General features: G+C 40.6%; 2 protein-coding genes across 5 annotated transcripts; one reads left to right on the top strand and one right to left on the bottom strand.

The window, feature by feature from the left end:
- On the top strand, positions 1-9788 carry LOC6579280 (multiple C2 and transmembrane domain-containing protein). Of its 3 annotated transcripts, none has more exons than XM_032730397.2 (12): positions 1-316; positions 1796-2481; positions 2783-2834; positions 3023-3165; positions 4066-4263; positions 6794-6945; positions 7006-7521; positions 7580-7939; positions 8019-8138; positions 8198-8401; positions 8457-8664; positions 8743-9788. In XM_032730397.2, the coding sequence occupies exons 1-12, from the start codon at positions 211-213 to the stop codon at positions 8821-8823; spliced, it is 2826 nt and encodes a 941-aa protein (XP_032586288.1). In that variant the 5' UTR covers positions 1-210; the 3' UTR covers positions 8824-9788. The 3 variants fall into 3 exon arrangements, with proteins under 3 accessions (XP_032586288.1, XP_002005176.3, XP_032586289.1); XM_002005140.4 differs by having other exon boundaries at positions 2-316; positions 2726-2834; XM_032730398.2 differs by lacking the exons at positions 1-316; positions 1796-2481; positions 2783-2834; positions 3023-3165; positions 4066-4263 and adding an exon at positions 6565-6721.
- A 1232-nt stretch (positions 9789-11020) lies between these two features.
- Positions 11021-12379, bottom strand: LOC6579279 (probable 3-hydroxyisobutyrate dehydrogenase, mitochondrial). 2 transcript variants are annotated; one of them, XM_015163568.3, is made up of 2 exons: positions 12269-12379; positions 11021-12186 (listed from the first exon to the last, which is right to left on the bottom strand). In XM_015163568.3, the coding sequence occupies exon 2, from the start codon at positions 12172-12174 to the stop codon at positions 11206-11208; it is 969 nt and encodes a 322-aa protein (XP_015019054.1). In that variant the 5' UTR covers positions 12175-12186; positions 12269-12379; the 3' UTR covers positions 11021-11205. The 2 variants fall into 2 exon arrangements, with proteins under 2 accessions (XP_015019054.1, XP_002005175.1); XM_002005139.4 differs by having other exon boundaries at positions 11021-12182; positions 12269-12358.
- Between the last annotated feature and the right edge of the window lie 7353 nt (positions 12380-19732).

The raw sequence follows: 19732 nt of genomic DNA, 5'->3' as shown, positions 1-19732 counted from the left end.
TGCTACTGTGAGGTTCGTGGCGCAACGCGTGGCGCCTCGCGCAGTTCTTCGTTTTGCACAACAAATCTAATTTTTTTGTTGCTGTCTTTGCCCTGCTCAAGTTATGCAAAATTTAATTTTCTCTATTTGCCTGAGCACGGGCAATTCGGCAGTGGTGCGGGCAGAACATGTGCTTGATCCACACATGCTTCGTTATTCACGGCGCGCCTGATGGAATTGCAACCCAAGTTGCACAAGAAGCAGCAGCAGCAGCAGCAGCAGAGGCATGCAACGTTCGCGCTGTGCCACAAGTTAAACAAAATCTTTCCAATTGCAGGTAAAGCAAATAGTTGCAGCTGTGCCGCCCTAGCCGACTGTGCAATGCCCTAAATTGTGTGGGTGTGTGTGGAAAGCAGGTTGAGATTAAAGTGCCTATAAAACTGTGTTTTTCAATGTGCAGCTGTCGAGGGAACTTAGAATAGAAAATAGCGTGTGGAAATATAGTTAAACTAAATAGTTGTAAACATATTTAAAATAAAATTAAATTAAAGTTAGTATAAACAGAATGTTTTTTTTTCTGTTTGCTCTGAAATTAGAAATGACAGCTATAACTATAGTTGTTGTGACTAAAGTCTCATAATGAGCTGTAAGTGATTTATATAAGTCAAAACCTGTGCGTGTTATCATCAAAGTGTGACTTAGATTGTGCTTCTCAAACTGTTGAGCAATCTTAGTAAATAGTTTTTTTTTTAATATTCAACTATATTTGTTGGCTCTCAAGTTTTACTACAGTTGTTCTAAAAGTAAGTTATAGACATATCATTTTATATAAGCTGATATGCCCACTTAAGTTTTGGTTGCAGTATATGAAACAAATGTGCGTGCTTTAAATTCCAAATTTAATATATGGCTCCAAAACTTATTCTTAGACCGTGATAATTCTTTAACTCAAAGTTTTACAGCATCTCAACGCATATACTCTATACAAATTTGTTTGAGTAGAGTATTCAATTTGCGAGTCGCTAAAAAATAACTAGACTACAGACTCTTTGCAGAGTTTCGTATGTGTGGCCCAGTTTTGTGTTAAATTATAAATAGCTAATATATCCTGTGCCTAGTTGATTACAGTCTTTGTCATTTTACAGCTTGATATATTGAACTTTGTTAAGCTGAAGGCCCGAGGGCTTCATTTAGTACATTTTTAATTTTTTATTAACTCGAATCTGTGAAAAATAATATATAAGTAAATTTTACAAAAATTCCTATTTAAATTTCTTGCTCTACAAATATGACTTCTTTATTTCTTGAATTTTCATGCACTTGAATAATATAATATAATAGATACCCTCTATGCTCTAGCTGCATATATAATATATAGCATAAACTTTCGAATGATTCCCTCGTGAATACTTCCTCTTGATCTACTGCACAGCTGACTCTCTAGTGTCTAACTAATATACCCATTTCAACTCTGCTGCAGCGTATGCAAGTGTTTGGGCTCGGTCGAAACTTTGCGATTCGGCGACTGTGATATAAGCCAGCTGCGGTTACTCGGCAAAGGCAAAAGAACACTGACCGCCTTTACTCTCACTCTCTCTCTCTCTCTCTCCACTCTCCCTCTCTCCTTCATTCTATCTAAATGATGTCATGCGGCAGCTGTATGCCGTTTTTAGTCGTATATGATTCGTGTGCCGAAACGCAACGCATTCAAAATTTTGTTGTTAAATCGATTCTTGAGTTGCTACGCACAGAAGCCTAACTCACCTTCTATCTCTCTCTCTCTCTCTCTCTCTTTCTCTTCCTTTCTCTCGCACAGCTCGCATTCACTACTTGGAGCGTGAGGAGCAGCGTCCGAGCAGCAGCAGCAGCCGCTTGGCCAACGAGGGCAGCATCGATGCCAGTGTAGCCAGCGCCTCGCCACCGAGTGGAGTTGGTGTCTCGCCACAGGGTTCGCCCCAGCTGCAGCAGCGCCTGGGCAAGCATCTGAGCAAGTCCGCTTCGGAGCTGAACGGACACGACTGCCATCACAGCAACGAGTCGCCGCATTTATCGCCGAAGCGAGCCAAGAGCGCCGCCTCCCCCCAGCAGCTCGTCGGCGGCGGCGTCAGTGGCAGCAGCAGCGTTGGGGGCGTGGCCAGCGGTGTAAGCGTGCTGCAGAAGACGCACGGCTTCTTCAACAACCTGAAGCATCGCTGGAGTCGAGCGAAGAGCAAAGATCGCATCGGTCGCAAGTCGCCCAGCGACTTTCTCGAGGAGAGCACCGACTATGCCGCCGACTACAGCTCGGAGAGCAGCTCCGTGACCCAGAGTCCACGACATCGAGCCACCACCATTGGTGGTTCGCCGTTGGCGCGCGACTTTCGTGCCACTGCCAAGATGGCGCAGGTGATTCAGCGCTTCGGCGGCTCCATGGAGGGCCGCATAGACGAGCAGCCCGAGAACGGGAATGCCCACAGCACGGCGACAACGGAGCAGCAGCAGCATCAACTCGAGGCGCTGCAGGTGAGTCTCAGTGCAAAGCTTTTTCTTATAATTTGATTTTGTTTTCTCTTTTTTCACTTTTGATTTGCAAATATTTCAATTGGATTTGTTTTTCTATTTCCACTAAAAACACGGCATTCATTGTCGCAATTCATTTGATGCTTTTTTCTGCAAAACTTGACGCACGCATAACGGCAAAATCTGCCGTTGATCGATAAACGATAACAATTGCAAAATTGCCCATCACTAACGACCACAACTGCAGGCCGACGAGCTGCGTCGCAAGCGGGAGACACAATTACGACAATTCGTCTTCTTTCAGCTGCGCGTCCACCTCAAATCCGGCTGCGACCTGGTGGCCATGGACAAAAACGGTAAGCCACGACCCACTCTGCCCTCTAGCCAAAGCAAAGGACTCGACAAGCCAAACATCAACACCAACACCAACACACACACACACACATAGACACCCACTCACACACGAAGCCTAGCTGAGCTACACTCCAACACGCCCTGTCTGTCAGTCACTTATGTTTCCTTTGTGTTTTCATCCGCGCATCAGGACTGAGTGATCCTTATGTGAAATTCAAGGTGGGCGGACGTCTGCTGCACAAGTCGCGCACCATCCACCGCGACCTCAATCCCGTGTGGGACGAGGTGTTCATCGTGCCCGTGGAGGACCCATTTCAGCCGATTATTGTGAAGGTAAGCCGAGCTGGACTAACCAACTGAAGGACTTTAACTGGGCCACAGTTGCATAAAGCATGAGCCTTAAGTAACAGGATTAAGAGTGTATTATAAAAACAAAGTACAGCTAGTTGGGTTGGTTTAAAACTTTCAGTGAAAAAAGTATTCGGGTAGAATTTAAAGTACACACTCATTGTCAAGTTTCTTGTTGAAATGAAGACCAAATTATTCTACATATATAAAATACCGATAATAAAAGAGGACTTACAGTAGGAAAAGAGAACAGCATTATGAATTATGAACCTATAAATATATTTACTATGCAGGTATAGGAATAATGTTTTGTTTAGAGAACATTAATATTTATGAAATCCTTAAGGCTAAATAAAAAGTAGATTTTCAGCTTTTAAATATACGAGTATATAAATAAATATATAGGAATATATAAGAAATATTTTACTAAAAATTACTGAAATATATATAACTAGGTTTCTTAACGGATAAAGTAAGAATTTAAAGTGAGCACTAAAACGACTTCTTTAATAAAATACCTGAGAGTTACAAATTGGTAAATTTTATTAATCTATTATTATACTTGCAAAAATAAATAAGGAATATAAATTGACAAATTATCAAATTAAAGAACTAACTAATAAAGCTTCAAGCTTCTAGCGAAAAACAACTTACAGACAATCCAACTCAATGCTAACAAAACAGCAATAGAAAATGGTAAATGGTAAATTATTACACAGCACAAAAATCAAAGCCCAATTTCCCAGTAGCATCAACAACAAGAAGCAACAAACAACAAACTAGGAAAATAATTGCCAGCATGACGTTCAATTTGGCGAATTGAATCGCATTTGATGCTCAGAGCAAAATCAGTTAACTGAAAATCAATCAAACGATTCCCCACAGGTCTTCGACTATGATTGGGGACTGCAGGATGATTTTATGGGCTCGGCGAAAATCGATCTCACTCAACTGGAGCTGGGCAAAGCGGAAGATATCAATCTGCAGCTGAGCGACACAACCAACGGCGAGCCGGGCCTCAGCATGGGCGAGATACTCATCAATTTGACGCTCTGGCCGCGCAGCCAGGAGGACAAGGAAATGGTAGGTGGCTGTCACAATAAATGCAATCAACAATTTGTACAGCGACAAGCAATTTGGCAAAGCCAACAAGTCCCAAGGTGAAAGTCAAGCATAAGATACAATGTATCTTAAAGATAGAGATATTACTGTTGCGATTGACAGGCCATGATTTGATTGAGCTATTGATATGGCTCCTCTCCCCTTTCCTCTGTTAGCTAATACTGTAATACATGTGTATTATCCACTCCTCCATTAAACCAAAGGTTTTGTATTGGGCGTACAAATACAACTACACAGACACATAGATCTATATATATATACAGATACAGAAACAGATACAGATACAGATACAGATACAGATACAGATACAGATAGAGATAGAGATAGAGATAGAGATAGAGATAGAGATACAGATACAGATACAGATACAGATACAGATACAGATACAGATACAGATACAGATACAGATACAGATACAGATACAGATACAGATACAGATACAGATACAGATACAGATACAGATACAGATACAGATACAGATACAGATACAGATACAGATACAGATACAGATACAGATACAGATACAGGTACAGATACAGATACAGATACAGATACAGATACAGATACAGATACAGATACAGATACAGATACAGATACAGATACAGATACAGATACAGATACAGATACAGATACAGATACAGATACAGATACAGATACAGATACAGATACAGATACAGATACAGATACAGATACAGATACAGATACAGATACAGATACAGATACAGATACAGATACAGATACAGATACAGATACAGATACAGATACAGATACAGATACAGATACAGATACAGATACAGATACAGATACAAATACACATACATATACAGATGCACAGATTGGCTTGATAATGTTCAATTTAAGCTACTTTCCACATTTCCCTTTCTCCAGTCATTCAATTTCGATAATCGAATCGAAAGTCTCACACATATAGCGCATACATTGCTCTATTAACACTGTCGCCCCGATTTAGCCACCGCTTGTAGCTCATCCATCAACATTTGGCCCACTTCCGGCCTTTCTCTTTGCGCCCATTCACTATTTACATAATCGTCACTTACCTTATTGTTCTGTCATTCTTTGGCAATCGAAACTCTCTTCAGATAGCGTGCAGATTTATGGCTCAAACTCTGAACTGTTGCCAAATTGCTCAATTAACAACCTCAAAGCTCGCTGAATAAGCGACTCAAACCACTCAAAGCACTCGTGTGGCTCTATTTACATGTGGGCGCTATGTGCTCAGCCACGACCTTCCACACCCTCTCACACATTAACTTTGCTTTGTTTCGCCTGCTTTGATCGCTGCCATTCGACGTCTCATTACAAGTAGACGTAAACCGCTCAACTTGAGCAACAAACAGCAACAACAACAACAACAAAACCAACAGCTAGCAATGACACAGGGAAAATACCCCGAATTGTTAAATGTGAACAGCAATAAAGCTGGCTGGTGGGGCTAGTCACACCATGTAAACAATTGTATACTCTAACATTGTGAATGCATACATACCTTTCCATGCGATTCTCAAGCATGACAGTCTAGTGAGTAAATAATAGAACAAGTTTTTTTTTCTTTCGATTTAGTGGTGTGTCTTCTATCTCCCTCCTTTTCTCTTGCTATCATTCTCTCTCTCTCTATATATATATCCCATTTCTTTGTTATTTTTCCACATTTTCGCCAATTTTCTCATGTTTTTCACTGTCTTTGTATATTGCATTTACTCCCCCTCGTTCCAGCTTCCTTGCTCTATTTTCTTTGACTCTTTCTCTCCCTCTCTTATCTTTGACTCTACTCATCTCTCTCCCTAACATTCTACCTCTCTTAGTATTTTTCTCATTAGCCTCATTTCAATTTTCATACCCCTGCTAGTCCGCTTAAATATATGTTGACCATCTATTACCTTTAGCATCCATTATATGTATGTTTTTTCTTCATTACCCAGCCAAAGGTTAGGTAACCCATTGGGCATACAAGTTTTTAAAGTTTGTGCTCGAAATTAATTATAGATACTACTCGTGCAATCCACACTCATAGGTCTGCTCAGTTAGGGGGGGGGGCAATTAGATTCATGGCACAAAGGTCGCTCGACAGCAATTAAAGACAGCCGCTGCTTATCAGCGACTCAGGCGGGCAGGCGAGCTGATAGGGTGTGTGCAGGGTGTATGCCTCAGTGTATATGCCCGCCACAAGGTTATCTCAGACTCGTGTGCCGAGAGAGCGTAAAGCTAAAGCCAATTGTTGCTTTAGTCATTGCGCGTTGCTTCGCTTGCGAAGTGGCACTGTGATTTAAGTTGTGCTTGGATTATGGATTGGCCTGGTCCCATTTACCGGGTTGCGCCGCGCATGTTGCTCAAGCTTCTGCGGCAGCAGCACAGCGAATTCCGCGAGCACCTAGAGCAGGGCTGCGAGGAAATAAAGGAGGTCAACTTGAAGCTTTACTCTGTTTGTAATTTGGTGTCTCAATTGTGATTTGTTTTCCATGTCGACTTACAGCACTTTCAGCGCAACTCCAAATTGGCTGAGTCATCGAAGCGACTTAAATCACAAATCTGGAGCTCCGTGGTGACAATACTGCTGGTCAAGGCCAAAGATCTGCCGCTAGCCGAAGACGGCAGCAAGCTCATTGACATACACTTTAAGTTTAGGTAAGTCCATAAAGATAATATGAGGAAAGTAGAAACCTTTTTGGGAATACCCTCCTTCAGGCTGGGCAACGAGAAGTACAAGAGCAAAACGTCATGGACGGAACGCTGGCTGGAGCAATTCGATTTGCATCTCTTCGACGAGGATCAGAACCTGGAGCTGGCCCTGTGGAATCGGAATACCCTCTACGGCAAGGCCAACATCGATCTGAGCGTCTTTCAGCGCGAGACTACGCATGGCATATGGAAGCCGCTGGAGGATTGCTCTGGCGAGGTCTTCCTCATGCTGACGATCAGTGGAACAACGGCTCTGGAGACAATTAGCGACCTGAAGGCCTTCAAAGAGGATCCGCGTGAGACGCAGCTGATCAGAGATCGCTACAGCTTCTGGCGCAGCCTGCAGAATCTGCGCGATGTCGGGCATCTGACAGTCAAAGTATTTGGCGCCACGGGACTGGCAGCTGCTGACATAGGCGGCAAATCGGATCCGTTTTGCGTGCTGGAGCTGGGCAATGCGCGACTGCAAACGCAGACGGAGTACAAGACGCTAACGCCCAACTGGAACAAGATCTTTACCTTGTAGGTCGCCAGCTGGAGAAGTTTTCTTGATTATCGTTTGACTATTTTCTGTCTTTAGCAACGTCAAAGACATCACTCAAGTGCTGGAGATCACAGTTTACGATGAGGATCGCGATCATCGTGTCGAGTTCCTGGGCAAACTTGTGATCCCTCTGCTGCGCATCAAGAGCGGCGTCAAGCGCTGGTATACGCTGAAGGACAAGAATCTGTGTGTGCGTGCCAAGGGCAACTCCCCACAAATACAACTCGAGCTGACTGTGGTCTGGAACGAGGTGCGAGCCGTTTGTCGCGCTCTGCAGCCGAAGGAGGAGAAACTCATCCAGCAGGAGGCGAAGTTCAAGCGGCAACTCTTCCTGCGCAACGTGAATCGCCTCAAGGCGATCATTATGGATATACTGGAGGCAGCACGCTACGTTCAGTGAGTAGATTCAAGTAGATTGATACTCAATGGAGATCTTTAGCTGATCGTCTCCCCTCTGCTCATTCTCCTTCTGCAGAAGCTGCTTTGAGTGGGAGTCCCCGGTGCGTTCTAGCATTGCCTTTGTGCTCTGGATCGTCGGCTGTGTCTACGGCGATCTGGAGACTGTGCCGCTCGTGCTGCTGCTCATCATATTGAAGTAGGTGGCACACAATGCCCAATGCCTTGGCTAGAGTCCTAACTGTATTGCCTTCACAGAAAGTGGCTCATACGCTTGATAACGGGCACCACGGATGCCAATGCGGGTCACTATGATTACGACTACGATGAGGATGACGACGACGACAAGGAGAAGGAGGAGAAGAAGTCAATTAAAGAGCGCCTTCAGGCCATACAGGAGGTCTCACAGACCGTACAAAATACGATCGGATATTTAGCCTCACTAGCCGAGAGCACCATCAAGTGAGTCCGGTCTATGAAGTAATATCCCATTGCTGATATCTTTCTGCTTCGCCAGCACATTTAACTTTTCCGTCCCCGAGTTGACCTGGCTGGCGGTGGTGCTGCTGCTGGGCGCGATCCTTGTGCTGCATTTCGTGCCGCTGCGCTGGCTGCTGCTCTTCTGGGGCCTCATGAAGTTCTCCCGACGCATTTTGCGTCCCAACACGATACCAAACAACGAGCTGCTCGACTTTCTGTCTCGTGTGCCCGACAACGAGGAGATTGTAAGCACTTTACATATATCCAAATTATATAAAGTCACAACTCTCTCTCTTCCTCCCTCTCCCTCTGTCTTCTTGCAGAATCAATATAGGGAGCTGCCGCCATCGGCTGCCACAGATCTGGCACGAAATAATCCCAAAAAGAAATTGAAGGGCTCATAGTCTATAACCAGCGCTGATGCGGTAATTGGGCCGCTGCAGCACAGCGCATCTGGTACACAGCATTTGATGCAGCGCTTCCGCGCCAACACCAGCCAACTGAAGCACAAATTTAGCCAGGCCAAGAGCCATAGTCTAAGCCAGGGCGATTAGCCGTTTAGTCCATTAGCAAGTATTCCATTGATGGCACAAGAATCCAAGACGCAACTTTAACTAAATGCACCAAACGTTTTTATGCTTAACTTAAGTACTTAAACAACCAGACAAACAAAATAACAAGTAAGAGCTTCAACAGTCGGCTCGCCTCGACTGTGCCATACTCGTTCACAGTTTATTAGTATTGAGAGGATGAGCTCGTTAGTAATATTCATTCCAAATATTGCTTAATCAAGTTGTTCTTAACCAGTGGCAGATTAACTTATCCGATTAGGTATACTACCCCAGTAGGCATAACACCGTCTCGGCTATATATATATCTGAAGCTTTATGTGTTAATCAGGCTTAACTTGCAAATGAAAAACTCTTCTTATATACCGAACCAGCATTATAAAACTAATATGCTCTCTTTAGCTTCATAACCCAAGTTACTAAACGAGCATATGAAAACCAATATACCTCTTTTGCACTTTCTGAACAAGCATAACATAACTAATACACCCCAATTTAACGCTATAAACAAGCATAACAATTCTAATATACTACACTAACTTTTCTATATCAGCATATCAAAGCCAATACACCCCATTTTTTAACTCTTAAGCAAACATAATGAAATAGAGCCAAGCTAATATATTATTGATAATATTATTAATATTATTGATAATGTGAACGAGTATTTAAATTCAATTCAGGCAGTTTAATCTCGCTTTCTCTCTCTAACTCAGTTCAAAATCGAATCAAACTATTTACACAACTTTTAATATAAATACACTGAGCGAAACGATTTGTTCTGCAGTGTTGTAAATACACCGAAAGCATATTGAACTTTACCTAAATACTATATATGCCCCGAGTATATATAGCACAAACATATATAGAACCAGTGCGTGTACCTAAAATTATTTTTAAACATCTATGTGTATTTACCAAAAAGAAGAACAAGAAGATAATAACGATCAAGAAGAAGAAGCAGAAATCTACCAAAACAAAATGCTAACCGAGCAATTCCTTTGCAATCGTATAAATATTAAATTTAATTATTTATTGTATATTTCAATTTGTGATATTTTTCAAAGAATTGCAACTAGACGTACTATGTGGCTTATCCAAAAAAAAAAAAAAAAAAGATTTAAATATATATATATATACATACAGATATCTGAATACCTTTACTTTTGAAGTTACCCTACGATATGTATTTATATATATACTTTATATACATATATGTATTTCATTGGCCCTTGATTTAATTTAAGGCTTTTTATATGCATACCTAATGCATATATACATATATATATATATTATATACTACAACTAACTAACCATATGGCTGCAACTATTCAATTAATTATTGTAATTAACTCATCTAACAAGAACTACCTAATTAAATCTGTGTGTGTATAGCGCGGATGCCATATGAATTGCAATCCACAAAAAAAGAAAAAGCAAAAACCAAATCAATTAGATAGTCAAAAACTATTTTATATTCCCGCAACAAGCAACGTTTTTTACATATACAAATCCAAATTAATTAATTGATTTAATTATTAATTAAATAGCACCTAAGTTAAGTTTGTTAATTATTTTTCAAAAATATGACAACCAAATATTTTTAAAAAAAATACAAAATATTTTTGGATTTCGCTCAAAAACTAAGCAGAGTAAAAGCTTTTTGGAATTTGATTTACGCGCCTCTCAAACTATTAGCTGGTTGGGTCACTCTCAAACTGTGAGCTTTTCGCTTACATTGTTTTGTATTTTCGTTTGTTTTGCTCAAATTTCTGTTTACTTGGAAAAGCTTCAAATTACGTTCAGTTTTATTTATATTTTCTATTAATTAATTAGAAACACATGTTTGGCCACTGGAAGTGCGTAAGCTTTCAATGCGTGCTGGAAACCAATTGTTTGAGCATAAATTAAAACCTACTAGAATCCAATTAGATTAAAGTAGTCATATTCTCATATGCTTATCAGACCGGAATTCCACTTGAACTTGGCAGCTGTTATGCAATCGGGCAAAAATCAAATTAGATAAACAGACTTCTGTATATAAATACAACTTTAGTGTATATTTTTAGCAAATATATATATCAATATAAGAAGGAAGCCTTAAAAGTCGCCAGCACATCGAAACCCCAATTGGGATTTTAACATAATGCGCAATAAATGCAAAACTGGATGTTGTACGGAAGTCCAATAAGAGATGCCACCCGCGTGGCAATCAGATTAGTTATTCTCGTTCTTCATGAAGTCATAGACGATGGAGAAGTCCTTGCTGCCCAATCCCTTGGACTTGAGTGTGCGGTAGATCTGATGGGCCAGAGCACCCATTGGAATGGGCGTGTTGGAGGAGGTGGCCACACCGGAAGCCAAGCCCAGATCCTTGGTGATCAGGTCCGTGGAGAAGCCACCCTTGTAGGAGTTGTTGGCCGGGGCAGTGGGAGTTACGCCGGGCACGGGATTGTACAGCTCGGAGGCCCAGCAGCGGCCAGTGGACGAGTTGATAATCTCAGCGAAAGTCTTGGGATTCAGGCCCAAGCGGATGGCCAGATTCATGGCCTCGGACACGCCAATCATGGAAATGGCCAGCATCATGTTGTTGGCCAATTTGGCAGCCTGACCCATGCCATAGTCACCGCAGTGGGTGATGCGCTTGCCCATGCACTCGAGCACAGATTTGACGGCATTGTACTCCGCCTCAGTGCCGCCCACCATGAAGGTCAACGTGGCCTGCTCGGCACCGGGAACACCGCCAGAGACGGGAGCATCAATGAAGCGAGCGCCCTTGGCGCTGATGCGCTTCTGCAGGGACTTGACGAGCGTGGGATCGATCGTGGAGGAGTCAATGAAGATGGTGTTCTTGTTGACGCCATTGGCGGTCATCTCCTCGTACGAGGCATCCACAATGTCATTGTTGGGCAGCATGGTGAACAAGAAGTCCACATTCTGCGCCAACTCAGCGGTCTTCGAGTAGACGGTGGCGCCCTTGGCCTTGAGGTTATCGCACGCTGGCTTCGAGATATCGAAGACATGGAGCTTGTGGCCGGCCTTGATCAAATTGCTGGCCATGTGGCCGCCCATGTTGCCCAGACCGACAAAGCCGATGTTCTTGGAGCCACCCTGGGTGGACATGCCACGGATCAGGGTCTGGCTCCAGGCATTCAGAACGGACTGTGACACAATGCGTAGCGACATGATAAAGACTGTCTGTGGAAGATTTTATAGTTATGTAAGAGTTTGCACTATATCTGCCCCCCCGCCTCCCTTTGCTTTTCAAGAACACACCCACCTGTATTAAGCTCGAGGCGCACAACAAGAAATAGCTGCTAAAAAAGTTCTACACGATCGGACCACTGCCAAAAGCACACTGAGCACACACTCGCATCAACCGGTCGACGTTGGCTGGTCACGTAATGCGGCTTCTTTCCAGTGTTCAGGCTTGCCAACGTTGCGACAAATGCGGAGCAAAACCGCCTACTCAACTGGTTTAGGCGTGCTGGCAACTCTGCAAGATCAGCTTACTCGCTCTCACTCTCCCGTTCTCCCGTTCTCCCGTTCTGCCGCTCTCCAACTCTGACTCTCAGCATTTCCAGCTTGTTAGCTTTGACTCTCTCGCACTGGAAGTTTATTTTTATTTATTATTCTATTAGCGAGGCACACACGCGCTGGCGACTTATCTAGCGTCTACGCAGACATCGTCTGATGCTTGTGGGCATGGCATAAAGTGGGCGTGTGTGTGTTTGCGTGTTTATACTCTGCATATGTGTAGATGCGAAAGCTGCGCAGTCAGCGCTGCTCAAACTGTGCGCAGCTTTTATGTCGCTTGGCAGCAGCTGATAGTATTTTTTTTCTCCTCCTCCAATTCCTCCAATTATAATGTTTTTATTTATTTATATATTGCTGTTGTGATTTTGGCTTATCTTGCTGCCCATTCCAACTAGTTCATTTTATCAATTGAACTTGAACCAATTCGTTTTGTTTATCTTTTCTGCGTTGCTCTCGCTATTATTCCATTCCATTCTGTTGTTTTTTCTCTGCTTTTGTCCAATTGCGGCAAATATCGTGCATAACTGTAAACGCACGCGAAATTTCCAAATCTATTTGTACGCCCCACTCACTTTCGTTGCCAATATGCGCCCTTCATGATTTGCCCAATTGTTGTTTGTTTGCAAAACTTAAGCAAAAATATAGTTATAAATAGAAATACCAAATTTCGCATATCATATTTCATATCTTCGTTGATAACTTTCCCACCGAATGCCGGGATCACTTAACTGTTGTCGATGATGTTGTTGTTGTTGTTGTTGTTTTGTCAGTCGTTTTGGCATGCATGAAATTGCAACTGGGTCTGCGTTTCGCAAATTTCGACCATTTTCTGTGCTGCTTATGCAACGATAACGTCGCAGTCGCAGTCGCTGCTGACGTCGCTGCTGGCGTCGCTATGCTTTCGTTATAGTGCAGAGAACCTGCTTGCAGCGAGGAGTCTGCCACTGAGCCGATCTGGCAATTACTTTGTCATCATTTTACTGATATCTGTGTCAGAGCGTCTGCAGCATCATGTGTAAGCGTATGTGTGGGCAGTTTATCGCGGCCTAAGTGCGTTCCGATTGAGGTGTGTTGCGGGCTAGAGCAGACAGCAAATCACATAACGAGGACATCTGCTCAACGTTTCAATAATAATAGAAATCACTTTACATAAGAGCTGAGCACTTGTCAAACAGTTGACAACAACAACAACAACAACAACTGCAACAACAACAGCAACAACAGCCACAACACCTTCTTATCTAACAGCGTATGATTAACATTAACAACAACAACAACAGCAACATTAGCAACAACAACATTAAACAACGCCAAACAACAACATTCACATTAACATCAACATCAACGGCTACAACAACAGCAAATGACCGAGTGAGAGCGCGTTTTTAAACAATTTACACCAAACAAACAGCAACAATTAAAATATGTTTGCAACAGACAAGCAACGACTAGCAAATACTCTGTAAAATTGTAGAACAACGAAAAGCAGTTCAAGAATATTCAAAATTTCTTACTAAGAAATTATAGAAAAAATTTTAAATTAAAATTGAACAGAAACTAAAAGCAAAGTATTTCGCTTTCAGTTATAATAAATGAGTGAATAAATTATCAAACTATATTTATGGAAATTATTGTAGGAAATACTTCAAAATACTTGAATAAATTAAATTAGTAAAATAAAATAAAATTAGTAATTAAATAGTAAAATTAATAAAATATTAGTAGAGCAATAAACAGTACCAGAGCAGAAAGAGTTCTTTCAGCATATCAAGATCTTTGCACACTTTTAACAAATAATAAAATATGTAATCAAAGTTGTCTTCAATTCCAGTCTTATATACACTAACAGAATATACATTCAGCAATTCACTTAAAACAAAGAGCTCTTCCGCTCTTCTATCTATATAATCAACCTTCAGTTCCGCATGCCCCACACTATTACAGGGTATACATGTACATTTAACAAAAGCACCTCATTATAGCATACAGAAACCCATGAGCATGAAGTGGGTTGCCATATGAGCACAGCAACAGGCAGCGCCTGTGCTCCACATTATAGATCGCATCGGATCGCGACGCATCGCGTATACGCCACGTAGTGCGCTGCTCATTAGGCGAGTCCGAGCGAGTGGCTAGCCGTACTTGTTGTTCGTAATGATATTTTATTGTAACTGTTGTTGTTGCTAATTTCCATGCAACAATAATGTCAAAACCGATGCTTATGGAGCAGCAAACAAATTTCACTCGCATAGCCAAAGGCAGCGCAACGCGCAATGCACTTGAGATTGACAGCGACAAGGAGCTGCCCAGATTGGAGTACAAATTGAATTCATCAATGAGCTCAGCCATGATTAGAGCACTGTCGCTGTGCATGCCAAGCCCACATTAAACACGAACACTGCAGAGATGAGCAAATAGCAGTTTCTTGACCCGATCACGAATTTTTATCGCATCGATGTTAATGAATTTGCGTGACTTTTCACAACGCCTGCGCATGCCGCAATGCTGATCTATACAAATGCCGCATAACGAGCTGGAGCTGGAGCTGGAGCTAGAGCTATTGGCACAGATCGCAATGGAATGGAATGGACGGACAGACTAACGAACAGTGATTGTCATTTTGGGTAGCTGTATTTTCATTATTTTTGTTATTGTTTTTTTTTTTGCGGATTTCGATTTCCGGCTGGCACGTAATTCGAAATTACATTTAAACTCTTTTTATTTTGCTAAGCTTTTTTTTTTTTTTTTTTTTTTGCAGTGAAATTTGTTTTAATGCTTCCCATCGGGTTTTAATTAGTCAAGACATTATTAGCTTTCGCTAAGTAAGTGGAGGGCCTGTTGAACAGTTCCCAGCTGGCTGGCAGTTCCATATCCACTTGATTCACACCTGTCCGCACAGCAATTAACATGAAGAGCACTCAAAAAAAAATTATATATATTTATATATGTAGGTATATGGAAAAACTCCAAACGAAAAGAAAAATGAAACGAAAAACAAAAATGAATAATAGAAATAAATTGAAATGCAGTGCAGTCGCTGCACCAACTAGGGAAAGGAAAGTGAAAACAGTGATATACAAACATATTTATTATATATATACATACATACATGTTGTTGTTGTTGTTGTTGCTAGGCCGCGTTCGATTTGTTTTCAATTTCATTTGGGTAGTTCGAATGTTTCTAAGACGCCGCATGCATAATTATTTGTTTAACAAATTGCCGTTGCAAGGCCTCTGCTGTATGAAGTATATAGACATATCTGCCTCTCTCTCTCTCTCCTTGTCGCTCTCATTTAGTGAAATTGTAAAATCGTTTTGAAAGCGCTTCAATTATTTTCTGCCAACAACATTCCATGCCACAGCGAATTTTGTGTTTTTTTTTGCTTGAAGCAAATGTTTTGCCACAATTTTATTTGCTGCTGCTGCTCGACATATTACAAAATTTTAATTGCAGCCCGACTAGAGAAACAGCTAACAAACATAAATGACCAGAAATGGGCGATTATGGTAAATGGAATACCCTCCTAGAGATACATATCGACCATTATACGATTATCAAATCTTGGCAAAGAATCGCTAAAGACTTTGACACTAATATCTTGTTAAGAATCGGCCAAATACTTAGACTGTTGGATACCCTGGATTTAAACTTAGCAAGCAATTTATGCAGTTTAATTTGGAGTGATTGATTTCATGGTCAAAAACTTAAGATTAAATCAAAATAATTAAAATTTTAAGTAATAAATAAACATGATTAAATGCACACCACAATTTCTGAACTAGTGAACATTATTAATATCTGAGTTCAAAAGCAATAGCTAATTTCTGCAGAAAAAATATATATAAAATATATATCAAAATATATGATTTTTAAAAATGTCCATGGAAAAACACGAACAAGAAAAAATCTTTTTGTCATTAGATCACTATAAACGTATCAAATATTGAAAAGACATATTTAAATATTTTTATTTTTATTTATTTATTTATTTCTTTTTTTTTTTTTTTTCAAGATAAATATTTAATACATACTTCCCTAGAGTTTTATTTACACATAAAAATTAAAATTTAAAAAATATATATATAATTTTCGTTTTCCTTATTTTTAACTACCTTTAGCAATATAATTTTATAGCTAACTATATTTCATAATTTCAGTTAATTTCTCTTTAATATTTTCTCCCCAATATCCAACAGCTTTCGGCCCAAAACTATAGGAAATGAATGCTCCAAAAGAGCCCAGTCATAAAGCGCCTTTAAAAGGAATACACTTGGAGAAAAACTGGTAGCAAAGCCACAGCATGTGCCAGGCATGCCCCATATTAGAGTGCAACAACAACAACAACAACAACAGCAACGACGACAATCCAATGATGCTTGAATAAATGTTTAGCTAACCCAAATCCAAGACATAAGGAAGGAAACCAAACTAAACCAGAAACCCATGTATGTGTGTGTGTGTGCCTTGTGTGATGTCTCTGGGGCGCACTTGTAATCCATTTTACGACCAGATCTCAGGCAGCGTTGACCACAGGCGGCAGCAGCAGGAAGTGTTTTTCAAAGAGTCCCATATACTCTATATATGGCGATTGCAAGGCATTTTGGCACCAAGCCAAAGTTAGATATAGAGTTGTGGCTGCATAGGGGGGCGGGAGTTGTTGCAGGTGCACACACACTCAAAAAAAAAAAAAAGTAACAAAAAGGAAAATGAAATCACACAAAAAGTTGTTTTAGTTTCGAGAAATGGCTGACGGCATTCGCGATGGCTCGATGGCTCGATGCGTCTCCTGGCCAAATCTGGTCTGTTGGCCAGTTGGGATGTTGCATAATAATTGGCCAGCCGACGCGTCGTCAGGCATGTCACTGTTGCATCAGCTGCCGCAGCACGCCAATATTATTATGCGAAAAGTCACAAAATTTAATTCAAAATATACTTGAAACAAAATTCTACCACAAATTAAATGCGACACATAACTCAATTAGCTGTGGGAAAAGATTTTGCTTTAGCGGCTGAACTGGAGCATTTTGGCTCGCATTTTATGCAAATTTATTTGTTAAACTTTTCCGCATACGTCTTGGAAAATGCTTGGGAAAAATAGCAGGGAAATAACCAACCAGCAAAACAACTGAGTTAAGCATAAAATATATAAACGAATACTGAAGGTCGCTATTGTCGCTGTTGCTGTAGTTGTTGTTGTTGCTGTTGTTGTCATTGTTGGCATTTGGGCGTGTGAGCGCCATTTGCCACGGCAATAAACACCTGTGAAAAGGTCAGCAAATGCATCGCCAATTGGCTTCAATTGCTGCTGCTGCCGTTGCTCGTTGAGCTATAAAAACGAAAGTGTTTCGTTCTGCTTCTAGACAATGGACTCAGAGCTGCAGAGCGGAAGTGCCGTTACGCTTGAATGCACGCCGCGTAGTTCAAGTCTATTATCAACCAGGTAATAGTGCTCAATTGGGAAGGGAGTCTATAACTGGTAGATACCCTGCAATCAGCAGTGATATTTATATACAGAAAGGAGTTCAGAGAGAGAGAGTGGGTGAGAGATAGAGAGGGAGACAGGGAGAGAGAAAGAAGAGAGGGAGCAAGACAGAGAGAGAGAGGACAGGGAGAGAACTAGAGAAGAAGTCGGAGAGAGAGAGAAAGAGAGAGGGAGCGAGAGAAGAGAGGGAGAAAGAGAGAGAGGGATGCATAGATAAAGTTGGTAAGTTGGGCAGACTTAAAGAATAAAGAAAGTCATAGAGTCAGTGAAAGAGAGACAGATACATAGTTATAGAGCTTAACATACAGAGAATATTATGAAAGAGGCACAAGCTGGAGAAAAACACTACAGAAGAGAGAGAGAGAGAGGGAGAGAGGGAGAGAGAGAGACAGACAGAGAGAGCTCAACATGGCTGCGAGTTCAACGTCCTCATCATCTCGCCTCTGGCTGTTACATACACTGCCTCGAAACTAATCAACTCTCATTTAGGCATTTGCAATGCTTTCAGAGTCTCAAAGAGAAGAAGAAAACCCCGTAAATGAATTACATGCTTGCCACATGCCACATGCTACATGCCACAGGCCGCAAGCCGCAGCCCGTTGATGGTTTGCGTCTTTGACCAACACAAATTTTGACAAGTTGCAGCAACAGCTTCGAGTCGTTACCTAATGCACACACAATTTGCATAGACTGTAGCGTATAAACACATAAATATATCTCTATATAACTATGTATGCATGTATATATGTATGTGTGCATATGCTAATTAACTCAATTTCCACGATCTATAAAAGTCGGGCCAAAACAATTGCAGCCGCTTTGATAGCGGAAATTAAGACAAAACTTTGCTCTGAGAATATTTTAATTGCTTTATTGAGAGAGAAGTACAGAAACAGCCTAAGGCCAAAATTCTTGACAAGACAAAGCCACATTATAAGCGAAGGCTGTTAAGGGTGCTTAGAAGGTTTTACAGTTTGGCTACAGAGATTAATCGAACTATATAATATAATGTGCACATAATTTCTGGCAATGTCTGACAGCTAATTTATATAACATATTATTTTTACAGACTTTATTTATATAAAATTCCGTTGACTCTAGTTTTGATTTCACCAAAATAGCGGAAATATTTTATTAGATTTATGTGGGTTTAGTTTATTGAATTTATTTATGCTGGGAATATTTTTTGCAGTTCTTATAAAGTTTTAGCTAGTGCTAAACAGATTTGATATTTTAGGCTAGTTTATTAATTTGTATTATTATAATTTATTTTTATTAGAAACTATTATTTTTTATTATTATAAATTAGAGTAATTTATTTTGAGTGTATACTATTATATTTTATTATTGCAAGTTATAATAATTTTTGTGTTTTTTTTGAATTTTTTTTATTAAAATTATTCTGAATTAGGAGAACTTATTTTAGTAGAAAATTTAATTTTTGCATGATTTTAAATTAATTTGTATTTTTGTATAATACTATTTTATTTTATAATAATTGCTGAAAAGGAATTCTTAATCTGTAGTTCAAGTTTAACTACTTTTCAAGTCTTCTGTGTTTAGAGTCTTCTGCTAATTATACTTGCTTTTCTTTTACATAATGTCAAGATCTAAGAGAGTAATTTAAAACTGCCAAACAAGTTGGAGTTATAAGCCAACGGAAGCTCTTTGATTAAGAATATAAACAACATGACTCAACAAGTAAAGCTGAATAGTTTTAAATA

This window comes from Drosophila mojavensis, unplaced genomic scaffold (genome assembly GCF_018153725.1).
Source record: "Drosophila mojavensis isolate 15081-1352.22 unplaced genomic scaffold, ASM1815372v1 contig_80, whole genome shotgun sequence".
Taxonomy (NCBI): Eukaryota; Metazoa; Arthropoda; class Insecta; order Diptera; family Drosophilidae; genus Drosophila; species Drosophila mojavensis.
This window is presented reverse-complemented; position numbering and strand designations above follow the sequence as displayed.